The 25,009-nt window shown below is 40.3% G+C and overlaps 3 protein-coding genes across 4 annotated transcripts; 2 read left to right on the top strand and 1 right to left on the bottom strand.

The window, feature by feature from the left end:
* Positions 1–7,007: 7,007 nt before the first annotated feature.
* Positions 7,008–14,470, top strand: LOC111210986 (X-linked retinitis pigmentosa GTPase regulator-interacting protein 1-like). Of its 2 annotated transcripts, XM_048777253.1 has the most exons (9): positions 7,008–7,157; positions 11,307–11,829; positions 11,915–12,118; positions 12,190–12,279; positions 12,356–12,463; positions 12,542–13,286; positions 13,374–13,790; positions 13,870–14,160; positions 14,234–14,470. In XM_048777253.1, exons 2-6 carry the CDS (start codon positions 11,317–11,319, stop codon positions 12,908–12,910), a joined length of 1,284 nt encoding a protein of 427 aa, XP_048633210.1. In that variant the 5' UTR covers positions 7,008–7,157; positions 11,307–11,316; the 3' UTR covers positions 12,911–13,286; positions 13,374–13,790; positions 13,870–14,160; positions 14,234–14,470. The 2 variants fall into 2 exon arrangements, with proteins under 2 accessions (XP_048633210.1, XP_048633209.1); XM_048777252.1 differs by having other exon boundaries at positions 13,870–14,470.
* Positions 7,087–10,474, top strand: LOC111210985. Its single transcript, XM_048777251.1, has 4 exons — positions 7,087–7,446; positions 7,538–9,194; positions 9,284–9,909; positions 9,983–10,474. Exons 1-4 carry the CDS (start codon positions 7,355–7,357, stop codon positions 10,269–10,271), a joined length of 2,664 nt encoding a protein of 887 aa, XP_048633208.1. The 5' UTR covers positions 7,087–7,354; the 3' UTR covers positions 10,272–10,474.
* Positions 14,471–19,217: 4,747 nt separating the features above from the next.
* On the bottom strand, positions 19,218–24,559 carry LOC125607277. Its single transcript, XM_048777182.1, has 4 exons — positions 22,853–24,559; positions 21,745–22,681; positions 20,894–21,651; positions 19,218–19,316 (listed from the first exon to the last, which is right to left on the bottom strand). Exons 1-4 carry the CDS (start codon positions 24,557–24,559, stop codon positions 19,218–19,220), a joined length of 3,501 nt encoding a protein of 1,166 aa, XP_048633139.1.
* Positions 24,560–25,009: the final 450 nt, after the last annotated feature.

The following is a 25,009-nucleotide window of genomic DNA, read 5'->3' as shown; positions in this document are numbered from 1 at the left end:
ATTTTTAACATCAAAAGTTATTATATTACTCAAATTTGATGTAATATGGATCTGGAAAGCCATACCGGAATTAAAAAAAAATCAACGAAAACAGTTCTCTATGAAGAATCAGTAATATCATTCTCCAAGGGATATATGAAATCACGAAGGGTGAAATCTTCATCGTAAGGTGTGAAATTGTTTCTAGTTTAATGGAGAAGAATATTACTCTTATAGTATGTTAAGTATCCTTTATAAGAATATAAAATTTTAAATATAAGAAACTGGTGATCATAACTAGTATCCATCAAATGACCATATTCTCGCTGGCAAATGGCGACTGGGATGGACGCTCATCTGATTCAAATGTCTCTTTGAAATTTCGATTCTTTTTTCATCATACACTACAAAAAAACGTATTTTCCGACTACAACATCAGTCGAAAATCAGTCTCCAATTAACGATTTAGTTACGAATAATTTGCGAGTAAAGCAAATAGTCGCTATTTGGTCACAGTTTAGTTATAAAATATTCCGTACTAAACTGCAACGAGTATACAGCTGACGTCCAACTATTTATGCAGTCGCAAAATCAGTCGTGAAGTTTGCAGTCGTGAAGTATGCAGTCTTTAAATCAGTCATAAAACTGACGGTAGCTAAATCAGTCGTGAATGCAACAACTGTTTAACGACTGATAGGCTACCGCTTAAGCGACTGATTAACTACTATTTTATTGTTCGAGAAATTCCAAATGGCTAAGGAGCTACTCATTTACGACTAAGTTGTGTCTGTCTAGCGACTGATTAGTGACTGAGTTATGACTTTATTTTGTACGATTGGTTATTGAATTTTTTGGTTTCTTGTTTGGGTAAATGTATTGGTACAGTTCGTGTTTAAGAAATTAAAACCTAATTTTAAATTTAGAAATCAAAATATTTACAAAATTACTTGATACAACAAGTTTCATAAGAAATTCCTACAAGAGGAGGAACCTATCATCCATCATGTTTCATACAAAAAAAAACTGGAAGGGGAACCTATGCATCATCTTGATCATCTTGATCAGCATCTACAAACTCCAGATACCTTTGATCTTTATCACTTGCTTTGAGATGTAAGCTGACTGCTCTTCAATCTTGAGGTGAGCTTCGGCTAGCTGTTCTTGGAAGTCCAAGAATGCTGAAGATATGAGAATGCACTATCTTCCGCTTTCCGTTGACAAGAGTACGCTCAAAGTGCCTATTCCATAGTGTCGTCCCCTTTCATTTGTGAAAGTTGACTACAAAAACAAATAAAAAGCAGAGATCATTAATCAAAAACAACTCAAATCGGCAGAGATCATTAATCAAAAATTAATTCAAAATCGTAGAGATAATTAATAAAAAAAACTAAGAAAGATTGGTGGACAACAGTATCATCATTATTTAAGACATGAAACCCGAGATAAAAGAAGCAACTTAGCAGAAGGAAGTGCTCATTATCCTTGTCTAGGAGGGGCTGTGGAGGACGAGAAGTACCATCTGAAGTCTCTGAGTTTGCAGTGTCGAAGTCAGTCAAGTTGGCCTGCTTGTTCTGCTGATAAGCCTCTGCAACTTTCTGAGCTTTCTTGTCGACAAAGCTGCCATCCTTCTTTGTATGGGTCTTGATAAAAACTTCACCAAGAGTCACTGGTATGCCCAATTCCTTAACCTGAAATACAAAGGAAAGGTTAATAAGACCAAAAAAATTGGACCTTGGACATAAAAAATAAACTTGCCATTTCTTATTTGCCCGGAGCTGTGCTTGTGAGGACTAAGCACTACAAAAAAAACGTGTATTGATAGCACAGTATTATAGCAGTGTTTTCTAAAGTGCTATGGAAAATCAGTTTTGTGTTTTTGGTTTTTATTAATAGCAGTTAAACACAACTATTGGCAAAAATTAGTGAGTGGGAATCGAAAATCACTTATACCGTGAATACTTAAGTAATTCGCTTTAAATAGATTCTTTAAAAAATTGACAAAAAAGGAGCAGTACAAAAAAAAAAAAAAATTCAAAACACTCTCTATCAAGCATCTCAACTTCAATTTCCTCTTCTCATCTCGATTTCGAGCTCTACTCCCTTGTCTCATCTCGGTTTCAACTTCAGTCAGTGGTATTATCTCCGATAAAGCTTGGATTCTCCTCGTGGGTTTGTTCTTCTGCTGGTAAGGTTTCCTCTTTTCCTTTTTTTTTTTTGAATAGAATGTTAAATTAGATTCAAAAGAAAAATAAGCTTGTTTACAGCATGAGGTACTTTTTTTTATGACTTGGTTTCTAACAATGAAACACTTTATAAAAATTTCCTATGTTCCCACAAACCCAATCCAGCTTTGATAAGCATTAACCATCCTTTTGTCTTGCTTTAGGGTCATTACTCTATTCTTCACTTGTCTGTCGATTGACCAAAACAGAACATCTACTGAACGGGAGTTGTCTCCATGCTTCCTTCCATTTCGTTCTCTCCAGAGTATGTATACAGCAGCCTGAAATACATAGCGAAACAGGAATCTGTGAACTGGTGGGTCCTTCCTTGTGTGAGCTGTTGTACAATATCCTCCCATTTAGTAGAATAAAAATTCCCCATTAGATTGTGTGCCAACTTCTTCCACAATGTGGAGGAATAAGAACACTCAAAATAGAGATGGTTGCGTGTTTCCAAATGTTGATTGCAGAGTATACATCTTCCGTCAATTCCCGTGTTCCACAAAACCATTCTATCTCCTGTTGCCAATCGATTATGCAGAGCTAGCCACGTACAGAACCGAAACTTTGGTGTTGCTTGACTAAACCAGATACCTTTGTGCCAAGTTACCTTTCCTCCAGTGGTTCTAATATGGTTCCATGTGTCCCGAGCTGTGAACTTTGGCTTGTAGATATCATTCTTCCCTTTCCATAAGATAACATCCTCCTCCTCTATTCTCGTCAACAGCCTTAAATGCTCTTGAATTTGAGTAAGCTCCAGCGAGCGATGAGTTCTTCTTCTCCTTTTTATGCAGGCCATTTTAACAGTGTCGAACTGACCAATGCCCATATCTATCTGTCCTCTTGGACCTAGCACATCCCGTAGACAACCCATTGGTGACCACTGATCATACCAGAAAGAGGTCTTATCACCATTATGCACTTCCACTCTACAAAAATTTCGCGCCAAGTTCCTGATTTTCAAAATCTTCCTCCACATCCAATAACCTCTATTATTATCTTCTTTGCCTGACCAGATTGATTCATTTTTCAAAAGAGTATCCTTAATCCATCTTACCCAGAGGGATGAAGAATTAGATACCAATCTCCATAGAAGCTTGAGTAGAGTAACCTTGTTTGTTTCCTTTAGCGATCGCAGACCAAGGCCTCCTTCATCAGTTGGCCGACAAACCTCCTCCCATGCCATCTTTGATTTCCTTGGGTTTAAATCATGACCTGGCCACAAGAAAGCAGAGAATAGCTTATCAATCTCCTTAATACATGCACTTGGAAGGCGAAAAGCAGATAACCCAGAAATTGGATGTGCTCCATAAGACTGAACCAATTAGTTCCAGCCTCCCTGCGTAAGATAAGAAACGATTTTTCCAGGAGCAAATTCTTTGCTTGAGTGTCTCAATAAGAGGCTGATAATCACTGGTTCTCATACTCTTGGTGGTGAGAGGTAACCCCAAGTAACGCACTGGGAGAGAACCTGCACCGAAGTTAAATCTGCTTACTATCTCTGTACTGACCTCATCGGTTACACCTTGCAAGTACATGGTAGATTTCTCGATACTTATTTTAAGACCAGAGAACTTTGCGAACTGATCAAAAACTGCTACAATACCTTCAACTGATCTCACTTTCCCATCAGACAGAACCATGAGATCATCCGAAAACGCCAAATGGGTCAGATTCAGATTCTTACATCTAGGGTGATATCCAAACTTTTGAGTACTTGCTGCCTTGTCTAGAAGTTTTGAAAGGACATCCATTACAATGACAAAGAGGTACGGTGAGAGCGAACATCCTTGTCTTAGGCCTCTTTTACTCTGAAAGTAACCAGATAATTTACCATTTACGTGCACCGAAAATGATGCTGTAGAGATACACAAGGATATCCAATGTATAAATGGTGGAGGGAAGTTCATTGCCGAGAGTACATTTAGGAGAAAAGGCCATTGGACTGAGTCGAAAGCCTTCGATATGTCAATCTTGATGGCACATCGAGATGAGATAGTTTCTTTGTGATAATCTTTCACAAGTTCTGTAGCCAGAAGAAGATTTTCGATCAGAAGTCTTTCACTCACAAAAGCTGATTGATTTGCCGAAATAAACTGCGGCAAGATCTTCTTTAGCCTGTTGGCTAAGAGTTTGGATATCACCTTATAAATGACGTTGCAACATGAGATAGGTCTGTAGTCCTTCATCTCCATCACTTCTGTTTTTTCGGTATCAAGGCCAAGATTGTGGAGTTTATCCCCTTAGGAAGAAAACCTTTCTCAAAGAAAGCTTGAACTGCCGTTACAAACTCTGAACCAATGATTCCCCACGTAGATTTATAAAATTCTGCATTAAAACCGTCTGGCCCAGGAGACTTATTCGTTGGCATTGCAAAGAGAATATCCTTTACTTCATCTTTAGTAACTGTTTGTAATAGCACCAGTGAATCAGAGACTGAGCAGCGGAAGGGAAGTAGCTCTTGGAGACTATCCACTGTCATGCCTTCAAAGTCTTCTGGTTGGTGTTGAAGAAACTCTTGAAAAAACCCTGTTGCTTATGCTTTTATTTCATCTTCTTCTCTAGTTAACGTGCCATCTCGACATAGGACTTCTCTGATACTATTTGCTGCTTCTCTTGTAGCAATAGCTCGATGATACGTTTTGTTGTTCTTATCCTCAACTGTTAACAAGTGAAGTTTTGATCTCTGCTTTAAAAAAATTTCTTCCAAGCCAGCGACTAGTTCCCATCGTGTAAAAGCTGCGTTTTCCCTTTCCAAATTCTCAGATGAGGGATGGAGCAGACATCTTTCTTGTTTGAGACAGAGATCCGCATGAGCTTCCTTTGACTTCTTCACGAGGTTACCCATTCTGTCTTTAGCCAGATTTCTAACTAAGGGTTTCAGACCTTTAAGCTTCTTGGAAAACCTGAATAATGACGATGTAGAGAGGAAGATCGGTTCCGTATGTTCCCAATAATCATGCACCATTGGCAGAAAATCATCAATAGTAGTAACAGCATTAACAAATTTGAAAGGCTTGCGTTTAGCCTGTCTTTGTTGAGCTGAAATTTGAATCCGGCATCTCATGTGATCAGAGCATCCTCCTGCTTCAAACACCGAGTAGGAACATGGATATATTTGACTCCAAACTTCATTTACTAGGACCCTGTCTAATTTTTTTGAAATGAGACCAGATCCTCTCTTGTTGCTCCAAGTAAGTAAAGGTCCATGATAGGACATATCAGCTAGAGAGCACAGGTTGACCACGTCTTGGAAACTTCTCATCCCTGAAGTGACCATAGGTGAGCTATCAAAATTTGAATGCTCTGCCATATCCAACGTTTCATTAAAATCCCCAAAAATCATCCATGGCTTATTGCCACTTATCGGAGCATTGTGGTGATCACTCAAATCTCTCCACAGCTCCTTTCTCTCTTCCTCCTCGTTTGATGCATAAACAAACGAACAGAAAAACTCCTCCTCCATTGATTCCAACTTCACTGAACAAGTGATCATTTGACTACTCTTAAAGAAAGGAGTGAGTCTCACATTGCTCCTCCACACAACCCTTTGTAACACCCCCGGACCGTACTAGGCCGGACTAACCCGGTACGTCCCAGGAGCGCCACAATTATAGCTCACCGTACCGGTTCGACCAAGAATCAAGAACAAATCAAGACTCTCGACCAATCCGTTCCAGTTTGCTATGACCTCGATGTCATGGCCTAAGGCTTCACAACCCGTACCACAATCATCGAGTTGTGTCGACCCGGACAAGGTCTAGTATCATTTAACACACAACTACGAATATAAACATACATTTTATTAATAATAGGTAGAAAGCGTTTTACAAAACATTACAATACAAAATATCAGAGTTTGAGCTCACAGCCTAGTGCCAAAATGAAAAGAAAGTAATTATACATTCCAAAAGATAGTCCGCTTATGCTTATGCCACTTCCAATCTACACCGGCCGCTTCCTGTTCCGCTGCGTCCTAAGCTTCCTACCTACGGGTTACCTGCATAGTAGAAGAGGGAATGAGTAATCGGAATTACTCAGTGAGTTTCCAAAAATAAACAACAATGACCCCCTTCAGCCCATGCCCCAAACACAATCAACAATTGGTTAGTAAACAACACAGCAGAAGCAACAAACAAACAAGCAAGCAAGCAAGCAAACAAGCAATTACTAAACAAACAAATGGTCTCACCACCGAGGCCTAACTACACAAAAGAAAGCTAGACTCGATCCTAGACTCGATCTACACAAACAAAAATTCGGATGACACACATCCTGGGATCCCAACACATCGGAGCCCTAACACATCTCCATACTGAACACTCCCGATCACAAACACAACAGTCACATGGTCGGAAAACATCATCTCCGGGAATTAGGCTTCTCCCAATCTAACCCGGGCCGCATCGTCATGCAGCGCTTGTCCATGGGCGCGACCCACTTCACGTGACAAGCCATGGAGAGTAGGTCACTCCACCACTAGAGACACTACAAAAAAAGTTGCTATTCATAGCACATTGTTATAGCACGTTTCACTGAACTGCTGTCGTTGATGAGTGAATTTTTTTTTTAGTATAGGTTAGCATTATATAAATGCTATGATAGAGTTTTGCTAAGCGGGAAGCTAAAATTAGCTTTTCCACGAAACACTTAGTAAAAATTAGCTAATATTTTCTGTTTTCCCTCTCTCTAATCGGGGTTCCCTCTCTTCTCTCTCATTTTCCCCCTTTCTCGACAAAACTCTAAGAGAAATCAATCTGGATTCTCCATCTCCTTCTCTCTCTATTTCCATCTCTGTCTCGATTCTCCATCTCCGGTTCTCCATCTCCGCCTCGATTCTCCATCTCCGCCTTGATTCTCCATCTCTGATTCTCCATCTCCTCCTCGATTCTCCATCACTCTCCTTCATCGCCGCTTCTCCCAGCTCCGATTCAACTCCTGTTCTACATCTCTTAGGTATAGGAAGTCACAATTTCGATATCTCTGTCAGTGTTAAGCTGAAATCGAAGTTTTATTTTTTTGCTTTAATTTCTTGGTTGCTTTGATATGTTGGTTGCTTTGATTTCCTGTTTTATTCCAGTTATCTTTTTATTTGGTTGGTATCGTTTCATGCTCTGAATATTTTTGCTATATCATTACATCCTCTGACTCTTATGTGTTATGTTATAAGTTCGTTTTGTTACAAAAGGTTTCAACTTAGGTTCGAACACAGCATTATGGACAAAGCTTGGGTACATCTAAACAGGTAATGAGCTTAAGCGTGTATCTCATGTTTCATTTGGTGATTACTGACTTAACTTGTTTACTTTTGTTTTTCTTTTGATTGTTAATGGCAGAGTTGATCCTGGATATGAGAGAGGGGCTTCAAAGTTTGTCCGGGATGTGGCTTCAGCAATGGGAGGGGTTGATGTTATTGTATGTCCGTGTATTGACTGCCGTAACATAGTTCGACATTCAGCAAGTGTGGTACTTGATCATCTTGTTACTAGGGGTATGGAGGAGGGTTATAAGATGCGGGCTGATTGGTATCTACATGGAGAGTTGAACGCAGAGGTTGCTGATGAAAGCAAAGGAAGTGAGTGGAACGATGAGATCTATGGGTTGTTCAGAGCTGCTGAGTGTTTTGATGAAGAGTTAGCTGGTATGGGGAATCTATCTGATATGGCAGAGGGAGAGGACAAGAGAGAAGATGAGTTCTTGGCAAAGCTAGCTGACGCTGAAACACCATTGTATCCGAGCTGTTCAAGCCATAGCAAGTTATCTGCAATTGTTTCGTTGTTCAGATTGAAGACTCAGAATGGATGGTCTGACAAGAGCTTCAATGATTTGCTAGAGACCTTGCCAGACATGTTACCTGAAGAAAATGTCTTGCACACATCACTCTATGACGTGAAGAAGTTCTTGAAATCATTTGACATGGGCTACGAGAAGATCCATGCTTGTGGCAACGACTGCTGCCTATTCAGAAAGAGGTTCAAGAAGCTCGATAAGTGTCCTAAATGCAAGGCTTCAAGGTGGAAGACTAATGTCCACACGGGTGAGACGAAGAAAGGCGTCCCACAGAAAGTTCTCCGTTACTTCCCTGTAATACCAAGACTGAAGAGAATGTTCCGGTCTGAAGAAATGGCCAAGGATTTGAGGTGGCACTTTACCAACAAAAGCAGTGATGGAAAGCTGCGTCATCCTGTTGATTCTGTGACATGGGATCATATGAATGCCAAATACCCTACGTTTGCAGATGAAGCAAGGAACCTGAGGCTGGGACTTTCAACAGATGGATTCAATCCATTCAACATGAAGAACTCGATGTACAGTTGCTGGCCTGTTCTGCTAGTTAACTACAACTTACCTCCAGACCTGTGCATGAAGAAGGAGAACATCATGCTTTCTTTGCTGATTCCTGGTCCACATCAGCCTGGTAATAGCATAGATGTGTATTTAGAACCCCTAATCGACGATCTTAACACTCTGTGGAGCATTGGAGAGGTAACATACGACGCTCTTACTCGATCAGCTTTTAGACTAAAGGCGATGCTGCTTTGGACAATCAGCGATTTTCCAGCTTATGGGAATCTAGCAGGCTGCAAAGTAAAGGGAAAAATGGGATGTCCGTTATGTGGAAAAAATACAGAGAGCATGTGGTTGAAGTTCAGCAGAAAGCATGTGTATATGGGTCATAGAAAGGGTCTGCCACCAACTCACAGTTTTAGAGGAAAGAAGAAATGGTTTGATGGAAAAGTAGAACAAGGGAGAAGGGGAAGAATACTTACTGGGCGTGATATTTCTCAACATCTGAGAAATTTTCACAATGATTTTGGAAATTTCAAACGGTCTGCCAGTAAGAGAAAAATGATGCAGGGTTCAACTGATTTAGGGTCTGATATTGAGGGTATGTCGAGTGAATCAGATGAAGAGGAAGAAGTACTAGTAGATGAGGATGAGTTATCTAGATGGAAGAAGAGGTCAATATTCTTCAAGCTACCTTATTGGGAGGTAGATTATTATTTCATTTGCTTAGTTTTTTTTTCCTCATCACTGTTATTTTCTTAACTTAAATATGATATTTTATTTCTCATGTGTAGGAACTCCCGGTGAGGCACAACTTAGATGTAATGCATGTGGAGAGAAATGTTGCTGCAAGCTTAGTTTCAACGTTGTTGCACTGTGGGAAATCTAAGGATGGCCTTGCCGCTCGTAAGGATCTGGAGGAGCTTGGTATTAGGCCGGATTTGCACCCTAGAGTGCAAGGAAAAAGAACCTATCTCCCTCCAGCACCATGGTCTTTGTCCAAGCAAGAAAAGAAGATATTTTGCAGGCGTCTATTTGACTTCAAAGGGCCAGATGGATATTGTTCTAACATATCAAGAGGTGTCTCGTTGGATGACTGTAAAGTCTCTGGTCTGAAATCACATGACTACCATGTTTTGATGCAACAACTTCTGCCGATTGCACTTAAAGGGTTGCTGCCAAAAGGACCGAGGCTTGCAATTTTTAGATTATGCTCTTTCTTCAATCTGTTGTGTCAAAGAGTGATTGACATGGAGAAGCTTCTGGTTATGGAAGCTGAGATTGTTGAGACTCTGTGCTTGTTTGAAAGATACTTTCCTCCAAGTTTGTTTGATATCATGCTTCATTTGACTGTCCATCTAGGAAGAGAAGCTCGGCTTGGTGGACCAGTCCACTTTAGATGGATGTACCCGTTTGAAAGGTAGATAGATATGATTTTTTTTTTCATTCTGTTACAAACATATCCAAAACTGACATTTATTGATTTGATTCAGGTACATGAAAGTCCTCAAAGACTTTGTTAGAAATCCTGCAAGACCAGAGGGCTGCATAGCTGAGTGCTACCTTGCTGAGGAATGTATCCGGTTTTGCAGTGAGTTCCTGAAGAAAACAACAAATGTTCAAGAGAAACAGGATAGAAACACAGAGTATGAGAACAATTCTATCTTAGAGGGTCGTCCAATAACCACTGCTACTTCAGTAACTCTCACTGAAACGGAAAAGAGAATTGCTCATCTTGCTATCATCCAAAACATGGCTCTGGTCGAACCTTATGTAGAGTAAGTATAAATTTATCTTTCATTACATAGTTTTTATTTACAATCAATAACTTTTTCTAATTTATTTCTATTTTGATCTGCTACTAGTGAGCATCTACAATATTTACAAGACACAGATGGAAGGTGTCGGCGAGATGCATCAACGTTATGGAGTATGCATACTAAGAATTTTGCTTCCTGGCTAAAAGAGAAGGTACTGAATTACATTATACAATTCTCCTCTTATAGACTGCCTACTTGTTATTGACTTGTTATTTCTTTATCAGGTGCCGCTTGATTCTGCAGAACATGACGACACACTTAAGTGGATAGCTTATGGTCCACGTTGTTCTGCGAGATCATATACAGGATTCATTGTTAATGGGCAGAGGTTTCACACAGTGTCAGTTGATAGGAAAAGTCAGAATAGTGGGGTCTATTATGAGGCTACAGCAGTGTGTAGAGCTAGTGCAAAAGATACATCACAGGTGGTAGATTTAGTATCTTACTACGGCAGGGTGACAGACATCATTTTGATCGACTACAATGTCTTCTATGTTCCTCTGTTCCGATGTCAATGGGCAGTTAAGGGTAATGGAGTAAAGATTGAAGATGGTTTTACGCTTGTGAACATGAATCAAAGTCAAGCCTCCTTTGCAAGTGACCCTTACATTCTAGCATCTCAAGCGAAGCAAGTGTTTTACTCCAGAGAAGATGAGTCATCAAACTGGTATATTGTCATGAAAGGTCCTTCTAGAAGATACAGTAAGGAAGATATTCAAGAGGGAAATGCAGATATTGGGCCACTACCGTCGAATGTTGACTTGGATGTTGACATTGATGATGCTGAGAATGTCAGAACTGATTGTGAAGGGATATATGTGTGACGAAGTTGCCTTATTTACATTGATGATATCATTGCTTGTTTTTGTTTTTGATTGTGGTACTTGCTTGGTCATTGTCTGCTTGTTTGGTTGTTTCTTGTTTTGAGGTTGTTGTGTGATTGTTTCAGTGTTCTGTTGAGTATGAAGTTAACTATGTATTTCTTATTATATTTCAGGTGAATTAAGATGGGACGGGCAAAGCAGACTAAACGTGGAAGGAGACAAGCAAAGAAGTCAAAAAAGGCAGATGATGACGAAGTTGAGTTCGTTTGTACTATCCAAACACATGAAGAAGAACATGAAGAGGAACGTGGGCAGCAACAGGAACAGGAAGAGGAACATGTGGAGGAACGAGAACCGGAAGAGGAACATGAGGAGGAACAACAACAGGAAGAGGAGCGTCCACCAGAGCAACATAATGGCGACGAGCCTGAAGGTGAGATAGAACATACTCAAGAGGCTGAAGGTGGAACCTCCCGTAAGAGAAAGCGTGGTCCAACAATGATGAGAGACCTAGCCAAAGATCCAAATACCAGAGTTCATGTCGATTTCACTTTTATGGGAGAAGCTTATGGTCCTGGTTCAGTCAAGCTATCTTCATATTTGGGTCCGTTGGTAAGGGAGCACGTGCCTGTTACAGTTGAAAATTGGAAAAAAATTACTGAAGAAGTGAAGACAGTGCTTTGGAAATCAGTCCAGGTGACAATTTCTAAACGATAACAGCATATATATTTCTGAACAGACATCAAGTTATTGATTATTGGTTGGCTAACTATGTGTGCAGGCAAGGTTTGAACTTGATGAGGACCACCAAAGGGTTGCAGTTCTTAAGCAGATGGGAGCCTTGTGGAGATCATCCAAGTCACGTCTTGTTACCCAAATCAATGAAGCTGAAAATAACCAACAAAGGATGAATCTCAGACCTAAGAATGTTCATCCAATTGAGTGGCGCAAATTTGTGAAGCTAAAAACAAGCCAAGAATTCAAGGTATAAATTCTTAAATGAATAAGATCGTTATTACTAACTAGATTAATAAGATCGTTATTACGAAATGATAGGTTCTGAGTGATAGCTACAAAGAGAGGAGAAGCAAACAGATTCCTCACACTTGTAGTAGAAAGGGAATGGTTAGACTAGCAGAAGAGATGGTAAGCATATTATCTCAGATTTTGGTTTCATTTTTTTATCTGTAGACAAGGCTGTTGACATATAATTTTGCAACAGAAAAATAGTTCTGAAGACAAATCTGAAGTGTCGAGACTTAAAGTCTGGGTGAGGTCACGTACAAGAAAAGATGGAACTCCCATCAACACAAATGCTGCCGAGAAGATTGTAAGTTTATAACATAATCTGTTCCTCCTATTAAGACAATCTTATAACTTTTTCTGTTAATTGTAATGTGGTATACAGCAAAAGGCAGCTGAGATTGTTAAGGGTGGTAGTCAGAGTGGAAAAAATCTGGATGAAGATACGCTCATCCAGGTCTTAGGACCTGATAATCCTGGTCGTATGAGAGCAATGGGGAGGAATATTAGTAAGACGAAATTAGCTTGCTTCAATGTCAACCAGAAGTCAATTTCTGAAATGCAACAGACACAAATTCATCTTATGCAAAAGGTTGATGAACTACAGTCTGAACTTGCGAAAGTAAAAAACCAGGTTAGTTACATCTCCAAGAATACATCTCCAAGTGCTTATCACATAATAATAAGCTTTGTGTTGGGTTTATGTTACAGAGAGATGACAATGAAGTGGGGGAAAACTCGGCTGCAAGAGTAAGCAATTTATATGAGATCAATGGCATTTTTTTCTACTTTACACTACTCTTATACTTTAACAACTGAACATTTAACAGAGTGTGAACAAGATACCACAAAAGAAGTGTCTTCTCATTGACTGGGCTGATGAAGATGGAAACGTTGCTGAGGGTCGTATCATTTCTTCTGACCCTGAAGACATAGTGAATGACAGTCGATTAGGTCCTAATGATGTTAAAGTCTTGGTTGATGAAGCTACTGAACCTGAAGCATTCCTCTGGAGACCTGCGACTAACATGTGCACAATTAAGGAAGCTGTTGGTCATATTATTGCATGGCCGAAGAAAAAATGCGTGGAACTAGGTCTGGGGCTTGAACATGAAGACATTGCACCACTGGTAAATGTTTTTCATTCTTGCAGTTACATAGTTAATAAGGTCATGATTTCGCCTATGATAACTTCTTTTTCTGAATGTGTTTGATAGGGCTCAAGAGCAAATTCTCTCAACAAATGCAAACTTCTGGATTTGTCTGATGATAGTGTAGTTGTTGGTGAAGGGCGTTGGCAGACAAAAGAACCAAAAGCATTGGTTAATGGACTTCCTCTAGGACCTAAAGCAGTTAAAGTATTCTTGGATGTTGTACATGAGCATGGAACATATTTATGGAGGCCTACGATGGATCATTCCTACCTGGAGGACTGCTTACATTCTTTTATGTCATGGCCTGCTAGCAAAGTTGTCTTTGACAATCCACCAGAAGCAACAAGAGGACAATCTCCTACGGGTATGAAAGTTACATCGGTTGGTTATAAATCGCCTACTGATACAAGTGGTAGAAAAGGTGCAAAATCAGGAGCAACAACATCAATTCATACTGACGAGTCTCCTGCAACTGATCAGGTAAATTTTTAACTTATATGTTCAATCATCTGTCAGATTAATATCTGTGTTTTGAATTGTGTGCATGTCTATTGTAAAGTGTCAGCTTAAGCATGGATCTCAGACAATGAAACAGAATCAGAAGTGCAAATTGATGGACATTGGTGAGAGGAAACAAGTTGTTGCTGAAGGTCGTATCCATTCAACAGACCCAACTCAACTGGTCCACTTTGTGCGCTTGGGTCCAAAAGCAGCTAGAGTGTGGGTAGATGCAGTGCTCGTAGATGATGCCGAAGTTTGGAGGAAATCAGATGAAATAGAGAGTTTGAAAGATGCACACGGTTCATCAATTGCATGGCCAATTGATAAATTGGTCATATTTTAAGCTGCTGTAAGTATTCTGTTTTGTGTGTTTAAACCTGCATATGTAATTGCATAACTGATCAGAGTTTTCATTGTTGCAGCAGCTGAGGGAATGAAGAACTTAGGTCCAGATTTAGCTAGTGTTTAAGCTAGGCTAATGAACTTGATGTATGATATTATTGCTTATGACTTTGGTTTGTGTTTTAGAACTGCATCAGTAACACTTATGTGTAATGACTTATGTATGTCAAACTTATTTTATGATTGTGTTAGTTTGTTATGAAGTTTCTGCTTTTTTTATTACAAATTTTCGAAAATGCAAATTCATAGCTCGTGGACAAAATAACAATAGCTAAAAAAAAAACAGTTATGCTTGTAAAGCATAGCATTAAATATTTCATATAATGTAAACTATCATAATATATTTCTAAGCTATTAAAAACTTTAGTATAGCACTTATCCACAGCAATTACCAAAATAAGCTATTGCTATTGTAGACGTTGCTACCATGGCACACAATACGTATCATAATCAATTTGTAACAAAAAATAACTGTGCCGTAGATTCATTAATAACATCAGCTAATTAATGCTATCGTAAACGTACATTTCGTAGCATCAAAGAAAAACGCTATTGTAGGGGGCCTACCTATGATGGCTGCCGTATACACAGCAGTTGTGAATTCGCTATCAAAACTCTAACATAGCATATAACCCGCGCTAACAATGAGCATTTTTCTTGTAGTGAGAATTGGGTATCGCCCAATCTAACTCCATGGTCTCGAACACCTTCGGAGAATTAGGCTTTCCCTAATCTAACCCTGAGATGGCCTATGCTTTAGACTATATGCCACACAAACAAGCAACAAGCATGAGGGAGCTCCACCTCTAACCTCCACGCACATCTAGACTCAAAGCATAACAATCACTCGCCCTAGTCTAGACAACACACACACAAACACTACTTAGCATGAGGGAGCTTAACCTCAAACCTCGATGCACCTAAGTCTAGACTAAGACTAATAACTAAGCGAGTGACAACTAAACAAACAAACAATCAATCACACAACATGTATGCAGCAGCACACACTTTCCCCGGGGCCCTGCAGAAAATCGATTAACTATGCCCCGAGTCTCCGTTTAAGACCCGTTGGTCAAGCTTGAACCTGCATACAAAACACACACACAAGAAACACACAGGAAACCCACCTTGGCTACTGGCTACAAAGACTATCCAGCACCCCTAGCTATCTCCCCAAAAACGCTAACTAAAAACTACCCGAAAACACTCTTTTTCTCGGTTTCTCTCTCTAACTCACCACTCTCTCTCTAAGGTAAGCTCTCACGGTTTTGAATGAGAAAAATGAAAGGGAGGGGTCTGGTATTTATAGAAATGGAGGACTGAGGCTGGGCTGGACAAATGGCACATATGCATGAGGAAAAATGGACACATGTCCCACTACGAATCTTCCGCGACAAGTAACCTTGCTTCCGGAAGGTTTTTACCTTTCTCCCCAAGTTTTACCGTTGCTTGGTTGCCAAGTCTTGTCTTCTAGAAGCTTCGTAACTTGGTCGCCAAGTCTTCTTCCAGCCAATGAGAGTTTGCCACGCGTATCGCTCCGTCACTCCTCTGAATCCAATCGGTGGTCGCCATGTCATCGCGTCTTCACTTTCTTCTCCATGTCAACAACTTCTAAACCTCTTCTTCAAATGAGAAAACTCATTCCTTGATTTACTTAGACAATGCTTCTCCTTCTTCGGTTTCAAAACGTCGATCTCCTCTTGCTCGGTTTTTTTTATCGATTTTCTCGTACCGGCAGAAAACTGTCTTTCGACCATGACCGTTCCTCGTTTCGACCACGACTAAGGTCAAGGTCTTTGACTTTTCTACTTATGAGCAGGGTCATTACAATAACCTTCCTAACCTACTATATTCATAGTTTGTTAGGATCGACCAATTATTAAAAATAGTTCCCATCAGCCTTGGAACTTTTCCTTCATTCACTTTCGTTTCTATCAAGCAACCAAACTCAAACTGCCTCTCTTCAACCCACTTCTTTACTACGGAATGTTTTATAGATTTGTTTAGACCGCAAACATTCCAAAAGAAGCTCGACATTATCAATTCTTTTTGGAAATGTGTTTCTTGCTATTACCACTTGGTTTTCCAACCTTAGCAGCCATAGCAAATTGCATCGTTCGACTTACTTTCCTAGCAGATCGAGCATGTTTGGTGCTTTGCGCAACTCCCGTCGTCGTATCTTCTGATCGTGGGACTCAAACCTCATTTCCTGATATTTCTCCCTCCTCAACTTCTTCCGTAGGATGATTAGGATCCTTAGAAATATATGTCTGTATATCCTTGTTACGACTACTCATCTGCTCGTCTTCTACATCTTCTAACAGTTGGAAACGTGATGGAGATATCACTGTCTCTGAACTCGGCTTACTTTCTGTGCTCCTACCAACCTTCCCAGGTGAGACATTCAACCAACTTTCCTCCTCTGTTTCTTTGAACTCAACCCGGGCCACTTCATTTAACTCCTCTGTGAATTGTTCCTCACCTGCAACTTTTTCCTGCACTTCTTTCTCTGGCGAGATGGAAATTCCCTCTTCTTTTTCCTCCACATATTTAGTCACCAATGTACTATCAGCTTCATTGTCATCTCTTATCAGGTAGCAACGTTGACTCAATTGTTGAGCTAGCCAAGTTTCAAGAGGGGAAAGTGGAGAGACCAAACTCGGATTCAATTGGTGATGGATGTGACAGAACAGCATTCATCCATGATCAGGTAAAAATGCTTAGCTTCTCAATCATGGCTTCATCTAAACGTTCAAAGTGTTTTTGATGATAACCAATTAACCATATTTTGCTTCCTTTAAACTATACTTGATAACTTATATGGCTGCTCCTTGTGTTCTAAGTAGGCACATGATTTTGAGGTGGAGGCTGTGTTCGATCAAGATTTCATCAAGGTATCTTGTCTAAAGAACCTTCCCTGTTCCATCTCAAATAGTTTTTTTCCAACAATGTTTTCAATGCTTATGGTTTACATGATACGTAAGATTACGTCTTCTTGTTATGGATACTAATTGGTAAATGATGATATACGTAAATATTATTTCTTCTTCCTAAGATAGTATGTTTTTTCCTGAATTTATCTTTGTTCTTTGTAGAAGAGTTGTTGCAGCAGAAAAAGGTGATGTTTGGTGGTGGTGTGGTGAAAAAGATTGGTGGTGAAGGTGATGTGGTGGTCGTTGGATTCACGTCACACGGCTGGAGGTTGGAAGAAGAAGATTTTTGAGATCCAGTGAGGAGGAGGATTTAAGGTTGAAGGACCTAGGCAACTAAGAAGATGATGACATTAGGTTTAGATTTTTTTTTTCTGGTTTTACTTCTTTTTTTTTTCTAATTCTGATTTAGTGTTGTAAACCAGAATTTATTTGTATACAGATTTTAATTTATAAATAAAATTTATTTTATTTTTAACTATAATGCTCTAAATAAACGTTATTATAATATTCATTATCTAATAGCAAACTATAAACCCTTCTATCATATGTCTCTGATACAATAGCTTGTACAAAACTATAATCGTAAGTGGGAGACTTATTATAGTTTAGGGGTGTCAAAATGGGTCATGACCCATGGGTTGACCCAACCCAAGTTGATCCATTAACCCAAATGAACTGTTTATTTTTGATCCAATGGGTTAATGGGTTAACATGTTAATGGGTTAACATGTTAATGGGTTAATAGGTTAATGGGTTAACAAGTTAAAGGGTTAGGAAGTTAATGGGTTTATTGGGTTGGGTCAACTCTGACCCATTTTGTTTTCAATTAATAAAACCATGAGTAAACCACTCAATTCTAAGGTTTGATAGAATTGGAAAATCATGAGTTTCTCAAAAGTTTAATCATTTATTCGGTAGTAAAATGCATTTTCCACTAAAACCGCAAAAATAAGTTTTTTTCCGCTAAAATTGCGAAAAAAAGTTTTTCCGCCAAAACCGCAAAAACGCGTTTTCCCGCCAAAACCACAAAAACGCGTTTTCCCGTCAAAACCGCAAAAACGTGTTTTTTTGCCAAAACCGCAAAAAACGCAATTTCCCGCAAAAACGCGTTTTCCCGCAAAAATGCGTTTTCCCGCCAAAACCGCAAAAACGCATTTTCCGCCAAAATCGCAAAAAATGCAATTTTCCGCCAAAACTGTAAAAATCAGTTTTCCCGCAAAAACGATTTTTCCCACCAAAATCACAAAAACGTGTTTTCCCGCCAAAACCGCATTTTCCGCCAAAATCGCAAAAACGTGTTTTTCCGCAAAAATGCAATTTCCCGCAAAAACGCGTTTTCCCGCAAAAACGCAATTTTCCGCAAAAACGCGGTTTTCCGCAAAAATGCGGTTTTCCGCAAAAACGTGTTTTCCGCAAAAACGCGTTTTCCGCAAAAACGCGTTTTCCCTCCTAAACCCAAAAACGTGTTTTCCCGCCAAAACCACATTTTTCCGCCAAAACCGCAAAAACGCAATTTTCCGCAAAAATGCAATTTCCCACAAAAACGCGTTTTTCCGCAAAAACTTGTTTTCCACAAAAACCACAAAACGCGTTTTCTCACCGAAACTGCAAAAGTTTATTTTTCCGCAAAAATGCTTTTTTCCGCCAAAACCACAAAAAACGTTTTTTTATTTCGATCTAACTTGGTCTTAACTTAAAAATAATTCATTATAAAGATGTTGGGTTGATGGGTCAACCATTAACCCATCTAACCTATTTAATTTAATGAGTCATGGATCAACCCAACCCATTTAATAAATGGGTTGGGTTGACTCATGACCCATTAACAGTAAACCCATTTGGGTTATAGGTTGGGTTGACCCATTTGACCCATTTTGACACCCCTATTATAGCTGAAACAGATATAACGGTTCATAATATGTTATCTAGGGCCTGTGATAGCAGTTTTTCTCTTGCTAAGAAAAGAGTTTTTTTTTGTAGTGAAGTCCTCCACGGTCAGACATCCGAGCCGCTGAAGTCGTCTCTTTCTTAGCTTGGGCTTCAGAGTGTCTCAAACCTTTATCATTTCTTTTCACAGAGTATCAGTAATCCAAGTTGGTTGCACTCGAGACGTCCTACATATGCTAACCATGTCTTCCATATGCTGCTCACATATCTCCTCGAACTTTTCCTGAACCACACTGGTTTGTGACGGATGTCAAGTGTGAGTTTTCTATAAAACAGAAGAGTAAATTGATGGTAAGAATAAAATTAAACAACATTTTAATTGTGAAGTTTAAAAGAGAAAATTTAACTGCAAATTCAACAAAAAACTTTTTCTTTTTGGCCCGAGGGACAACAGTCCAACTGTAGAAAGGACCATCAAACTTGTCGTAACATCCCGAGTTGTGATATATACAAAGACTTAAGAAGATTGATTTGGGTACCTCTGTCACCAAAGTTGATTTACTTTTTCAGTCACACATCCGTTTAGAACTTCAGAGTTAAGCATGCTTGAGCTGGAGTAGTGGAAGGATTGGTAACCTATCGGAAAATGATTCACGTTACCGTGTGAGTGGGACCAAAGCACGGGAAAAGGTCATGTGGTGATTGCAAGGTCAGTAAACATTACTTTGGGACCTCGGAAAATTAATGCACTGACCGTTGGAGTGGGATGGTCGCACATGCCGAGAGAGCGGGCATGGGTGGCCCATTAGCTGTGGGCGGTTGGGGCGTTACAAGTGGTTTCAGAGCTGCTTAGCCATCTCTGTTCTGACCTAAGATGTGTCTTGAGACATGTCGTGGGGCACAACGAGGACGTTGCATTTTTTGAGAGGAGGTGAATTGTAACATCCCGAGTTGTGATATATAGAAAGACTTAAGAAGATTGATTTGGCTACCTATGTCACCAAAGTTGACTTACCTTTTCCGTCACACATCCGTTTAGAACTCCAGAGTTAAGTGTGCTTGAACTGGAGTAGTGGAAGGATGGATGACCTATCGGGAAGTGATTTGCGATACCATTTGAGTGAAGCTAAAGCACGGAGAAAAGTCATATGGTGATTGCAGGGTCAGTAAACATGATTTACGGATCTTGGAAAAAATAACGCACCGACCGTTGGAACGAGATGGAGCCCACGGGCCGAGAGAGCGGACATGGGTGACCCATTTGCTGTGAGCGGCGGGCGTTACACTTGTTTGCAAAGATCTTTGTGGTATTCCGGGTCAGTGATGATTTGTCATGACCAAACCTTAAAACACATAAACATAAGTTACTAGGGTAAGTCCGCCCTACGGGCGGGATGTGGAAAAAAAATATTTAATTTATATTCAATTTGTGAAAATTATCTTACAATATATTTATTATTATATACTATTATTTTTGTTAAAATCATAAGGGGTAGTCCGCGCTATTTGATGTTTTTTTGTAAATTTTACCATTTTTAAAAACTTGTCTGTTGTAAAAATAAATTTTATTGTTTTTTTTGTTTAACACTGTTTATATGTATGTCTGTATTATGTGTAAATTGTTATTCGGTTGTTGCTATACTTTATATCTTTCGTCAAACTTATTTGGTTTAAAAAAAATATTTTCATTAATTTGTCAATAACCATTTTTTTTTTTTTTTTTGACGTCGAAAGTCATTCTATTACTCAAGCTAGAGGTGGTCTAGGTAACCAGACCGGAATAGAACAACCAATAAAAAGTAACTCCCTATGGAAGGATCTCGCAGTTTTAGCTAAAAAGTCTGAAGTCTGATTGCGCACTCTTGGAACATGAATGATGCTGAATTCCGGGAAGCATATTTGAAGCGTCTCTATCCTCTCCAGTTCCGTCGCAAAGCTTGGCCAAGCATGAGGTTCTTTTAACATTGCGATCAGGTCCTTGCAGTCTGTCCCAAAACTCTGGCATGTCGAGTGTTGGAGCATATTCTCCATTGCCCACCGCAGTGCTTCAAGTTCCGAATGCAGGGCTGATTCGCGTCTAGTGATATTTCTTGTCCCCATAAGCTGTATGTTGCTCCCATTGTCCATCCACACCCATCCACATCCACTGAAGTGATCAGTAGATGTCCATGATCCATCTAGCAAGCAAATATTCCCCAAGCTTAAGACTTGGGGTTCCTCAGTGTTGCTTTCCTGTATCACTAGTTGTGGCACTTTATTCGCATCAAACCAGGCTTGGCATTCACTTTCTGCATATCTAACCAGCTCTAATGGGTCTCTGTCTATACCTCTAAAGAGTTTATCATTCCTGGCCTTCCAGATGTACCAGATTATCCACGGATAAGGATCCCTGTCTTGTTCTGGGTCAATGATGCTTTTCCTCCAGAATAGATAATCCATGTTCGTGTAGACGCTTGATACTGGAAACAAATTCGGACTTGTTGGAGTTGATGATAATAACCAGGCCTGCATAGCTGGTGGACACTCAAAAATGGCATGGGTTACTGATTCTTCAGGTTCTCCGCATCTTGGACAGTAGTTATCACACCTCATCTTGCGTCTTACTAAGTTCCTTGTTACTGCCACATGACCAGTTAACAATTGCCATATAAGATGACATATCTTCTTCGGCGCCTTCAGCTTCCAAGCAAAGGCTTGAATTTCAGTAATACTTGGCTCCACAACTTCCTTTTCTTCCTCTGGCTTTAGTAAAGTCCGAGTCACCCAATATCCAGATTTGACCGTGTATTGTCCATTCCTTGTGTAGCTCCAGCAAAATGTGTCCCGTCGGTGGGCCGAGCTTATGGCTAAGCTCCGTATAAGAGGTATGTCATCCCGATTGACGTATTTCTCCAAAAGACTCACATCCCAATCCTTCGAATCCTGATTAATGAGATCGCTCACTCTCATGTTGGGGTTCATAACTGGGGCCACAGGGTGAGCTGCTCTCGCCGGCACCGTTGGAATCCACGGATCCTGCCAGATCTTGACTTCATATCCTGAGTGTACCTTCTGTCTGATTCCCATCATCAACAACTCCCTTGCCGCCGAGATACTAGTCCACACATATGATGGGCTACTAGCTGGGATTACACTTAGTGGTGAGCACAACCTATAATATCTTCCTTTCAACACCCGGGCTACCAAAGAGTCAGGGAACTGGACAAGCCTCCATAGCTGTTTCGCCAAAAGAGCCAGATTAAACTCATGGATCAAACGAAAGCCAATCCCACCCTCCTCTCTTGGTAGACAGACTTTTTCCCATTTCGCCCAGTGCATTCCTCGTTTCGGTGGATTTGAACTCCACCAAAATTTAGCAATAGCCGCTGCTAGGTTTTCGCATATCTCCAAGGGGAGAAGGAACGTAGACATTACATAAGTTGGAAGCGCTAGCAAAATAGATTTAATCAGTACTTCCTTGCCTCCTTTTGATAGCCACCTACATGTCCAACCATTCACTCTATGCATGAGCTTATCCTTGAGAAACACAAAGAGCTTGCACTTAGACCCACTTATGTCTTCCGGGATACCAAGGTAGTTTCCCATTCCTCCTTCATTTTGGATTCCAAGTACATCTTTAATCTCTTGCCTACTATTTGCACTGATTCGCTTACCAAAGAGTAAGGATGATTTATCAAAGTTGATACATTGACCTGATGCTTTACCATACTTCCTGACCACTTTCATTACTTCTTCACATTCACGGGGCTCCGCCTTACAGAAGAAAAGGCTATCATCAGCAAAGAGAAGGTGGGATACCGAAGGGCACGCGCGTGTTACTCGCATCCCCGTTATCTTCCCTTGGTTCTCTGCATGATTGAGAAGGCTAGCGAGCACTTCCGTGCATAGAATAAAAATGAAAGGAGACAAAGGATCTCCTTGGCGTAGGCCTCTACCAGGAACAATATTCCCTCTTGGCTGTCCATTCATGAGTACCTTGTACTTAACCGACGTAATGCATCGCATTATCCAGGCGATCCATGTTTCCGAGAAGCCCATCTTTCGCATGACAGCCTCAATAAATGACCATTCCATCCTGTCGTATGCTTTACTCATGTCCGTCTTGATAGCCATTCTTTTGTTTCGACCACTTGGTTTGGTTCTCAGGGCGTGGAACATTTCTTGGGCTATCATAATATTATCTGAGATTTGTCTTCCTGCCACAAAAGCTGATTGAGTTTCTGATATCAAGCCTGGCAGTACTCTCTTCAATCTCTGGCATAAGACCTTAGAGATTATCTTGTAACTTACATTACATAGGCTAATTGGCCGAAATTGGGTCATTTCATTAGGCTTTGTAGTCTTCGGGATGAGACATATATTCGTATCATTCAAGCCCGCTACCACAGTCCCCTCAAAAAGAAATTTATTAACCATATGAGTTAAATCATCCTTCACAATATCCCATAATTTCTGGTAAAAAAGCGCAGTCATCCCATCCGGGCCTGGAGCCTTCTCGGGATGCATGGCAAAAAGCGCTACTTTGATCTCCCATTCAGTGACCGGGCATGTCAGATTGTCATTCATTGCTCCAGTAATCATCGTAGGAATCTGAGCCAATGCTTCTTCAATATCCTCTGGATTAGACGATTCAAAAATCTGTCTAAAATAGCTTGTAGCAATGGCTACTAACCCTTCTTCATCCTCTACAACATTACCATTTACATCCCGGAGCTGCGTTATCTTGTTCCGGGCCCTTCTTTGCTTCGTCAAAGCATGAAAGAATTTTGTATTTCTGTCCCCTTCACGCAACCAAAACACTCGACTCTTCTGTTTCCAGAACATTTCTTCTGCTTTAAGAGCATCAGATAGTTCCTTCAGAGCTGCTGCAATCACTTCAGTTGTAGCATTATCATCAGCATATAGACCCTCCACTTTCTCCTTAAGCTCCTCCACCAATTTCGCGGAATTAACATTATGTTGTCTCCTCCATTCGCTCAAGGCTTTGCGGCAACTCGAAATGTGTTCCATTATAGTCGCATTAGGAGGGAGATCAGGTGATTTCCATCCCTCGAGAATGACTTGCCTTAACTCCTCATTATCCAGCCATCTTTTGTCAAACTTAAACTTTTTTATTCTCCTCGTTGGCTTTGTGAGTATGTCTGCAAGAATCGGACGATGATCCGATCCCCATAACCTCATATACTTAACCCCCGTATGCGGAAATTTCTCATGCCAGTCCGCATTTCCTACAGCTCTGTCTAAACGACATCTGACAGTTGTCCCTCCTGCTCTCTTTCCTACCCAAGAAAGCATGTCCCCCGTGAAAGGAAACTCCAGCATACCACAATCATTGAGCATTTGTTTAAAAGCCAGGAAGGAGCTATCAGGACGTTGTCTTCCTCCCTCTTTCTCATTATGACCCGTAATTTCGTTAAAATCTCCAATCATGAACCAGGGGCCAGTTCTTATTGTTGAGAAACGCGTAAGACGTTTCCATACATGATCCCGTCTTTCTAATACAGGATCCCCATAAACAAACGTCATATAGACTTTTATTCCATCAATGACTGCCTCAATGTCAATCATACGGTTATTTGAAAACAAAACATGAACTTGAAATTCATCCATAAAAAATAAAGCTAAGCCTCCGCTGAGGCCAAGTGGCTCAACGGTAAACAAATGATCAAAACCTAGGTCAGCCTGAATGTTTTGCAACAACGGCTTCCTATTCTTCGTCTCAGAAAGGAACACAAGTCCTGGGCGATGCTTCTGACACATCTACGTAAGGCGTCGAACTGTGAGGTCGTTCCCTATCCCTCTACAGTTCCAGCTGATTATCTTCATAGATGTTTTCCGGAGGAGTTTTTGGACCCCTCCAGACCATTCACCTTACGTGCACTGCCTCTCGAACTCTTACGCGACCCTGATCGTTGTTTTCCTAGATGTGCGTTGTCTCTTGAAGACGAGCGACGCACCAGCGGGGATCCTCGACGA

This window comes from Brassica napus, chromosome A3, assembly GCF_020379485.1.
Source record: "Brassica napus cultivar Da-Ae chromosome A3, Da-Ae, whole genome shotgun sequence".
Lineage (NCBI taxonomy): Eukaryota > Viridiplantae > Streptophyta > Magnoliopsida > Brassicales > Brassicaceae > Brassica > Brassica napus.
This window is presented reverse-complemented; position numbering and strand designations above follow the sequence as displayed.

Bases quoted from the DNA above. Each gene is read 5' to 3' on its own strand.
- LOC111210985 (XM_048777251.1), top strand. From the start codon at position 7,355: ATGTGTTATGTTATAAGTTCGTTTTGTTACAAAAGGTTTCAACTTAGG. The intron at 9,195-9,283 runs GTAGATTATTAT...TCTCATGTGTAG, and splicing joins TCAAGCTACCTTATTGGGAG to GAACTCCCGGTGAGGCACAA. The intron at 9,910-9,982 runs GTAGATAGATAT...GATTTGATTCAG, and splicing joins TGGATGTACCCGTTTGAAAG to GTACATGAAAGTCCTCAAAG.
- LOC111210986 (XM_048777253.1), top strand. From the start codon at position 11,317: ATGGGACGGGCAAAGCAGACTAAACGTGGAAGGAGACAAGCAAAGAAG. The intron at 12,280-12,355 runs GTAAGCATATTA...ATTTTGCAACAG, and splicing joins TTAGACTAGCAGAAGAGATG to AAAAATAGTTCTGAAGACAA. The intron at 12,464-12,541 runs GTAAGTTTATAA...TGTGGTATACAG, and splicing joins CAAATGCTGCCGAGAAGATT to CAAAAGGCAGCTGAGATTGT.
- LOC125607277 (XM_048777182.1), bottom strand. From the start codon at position 24,559: ATGACGTTTGTTTATGGGGATCCTGTATTAGAAAGACGGGATCATGTA. The intron at 22,682-22,852 runs GTAACACGCGCG...CTCTTTGGTAAG, and splicing joins GGAAGATAACGGGGATGCGA to CGAATCAGTGCAAATAGTAG. The intron at 19,317-20,893 runs GTGCGCAATCAG...AGTGTGGTTCAG, and splicing joins GCATCATTCATGTTCCAAGA to GAAAAGTTCGAGGAGATATG.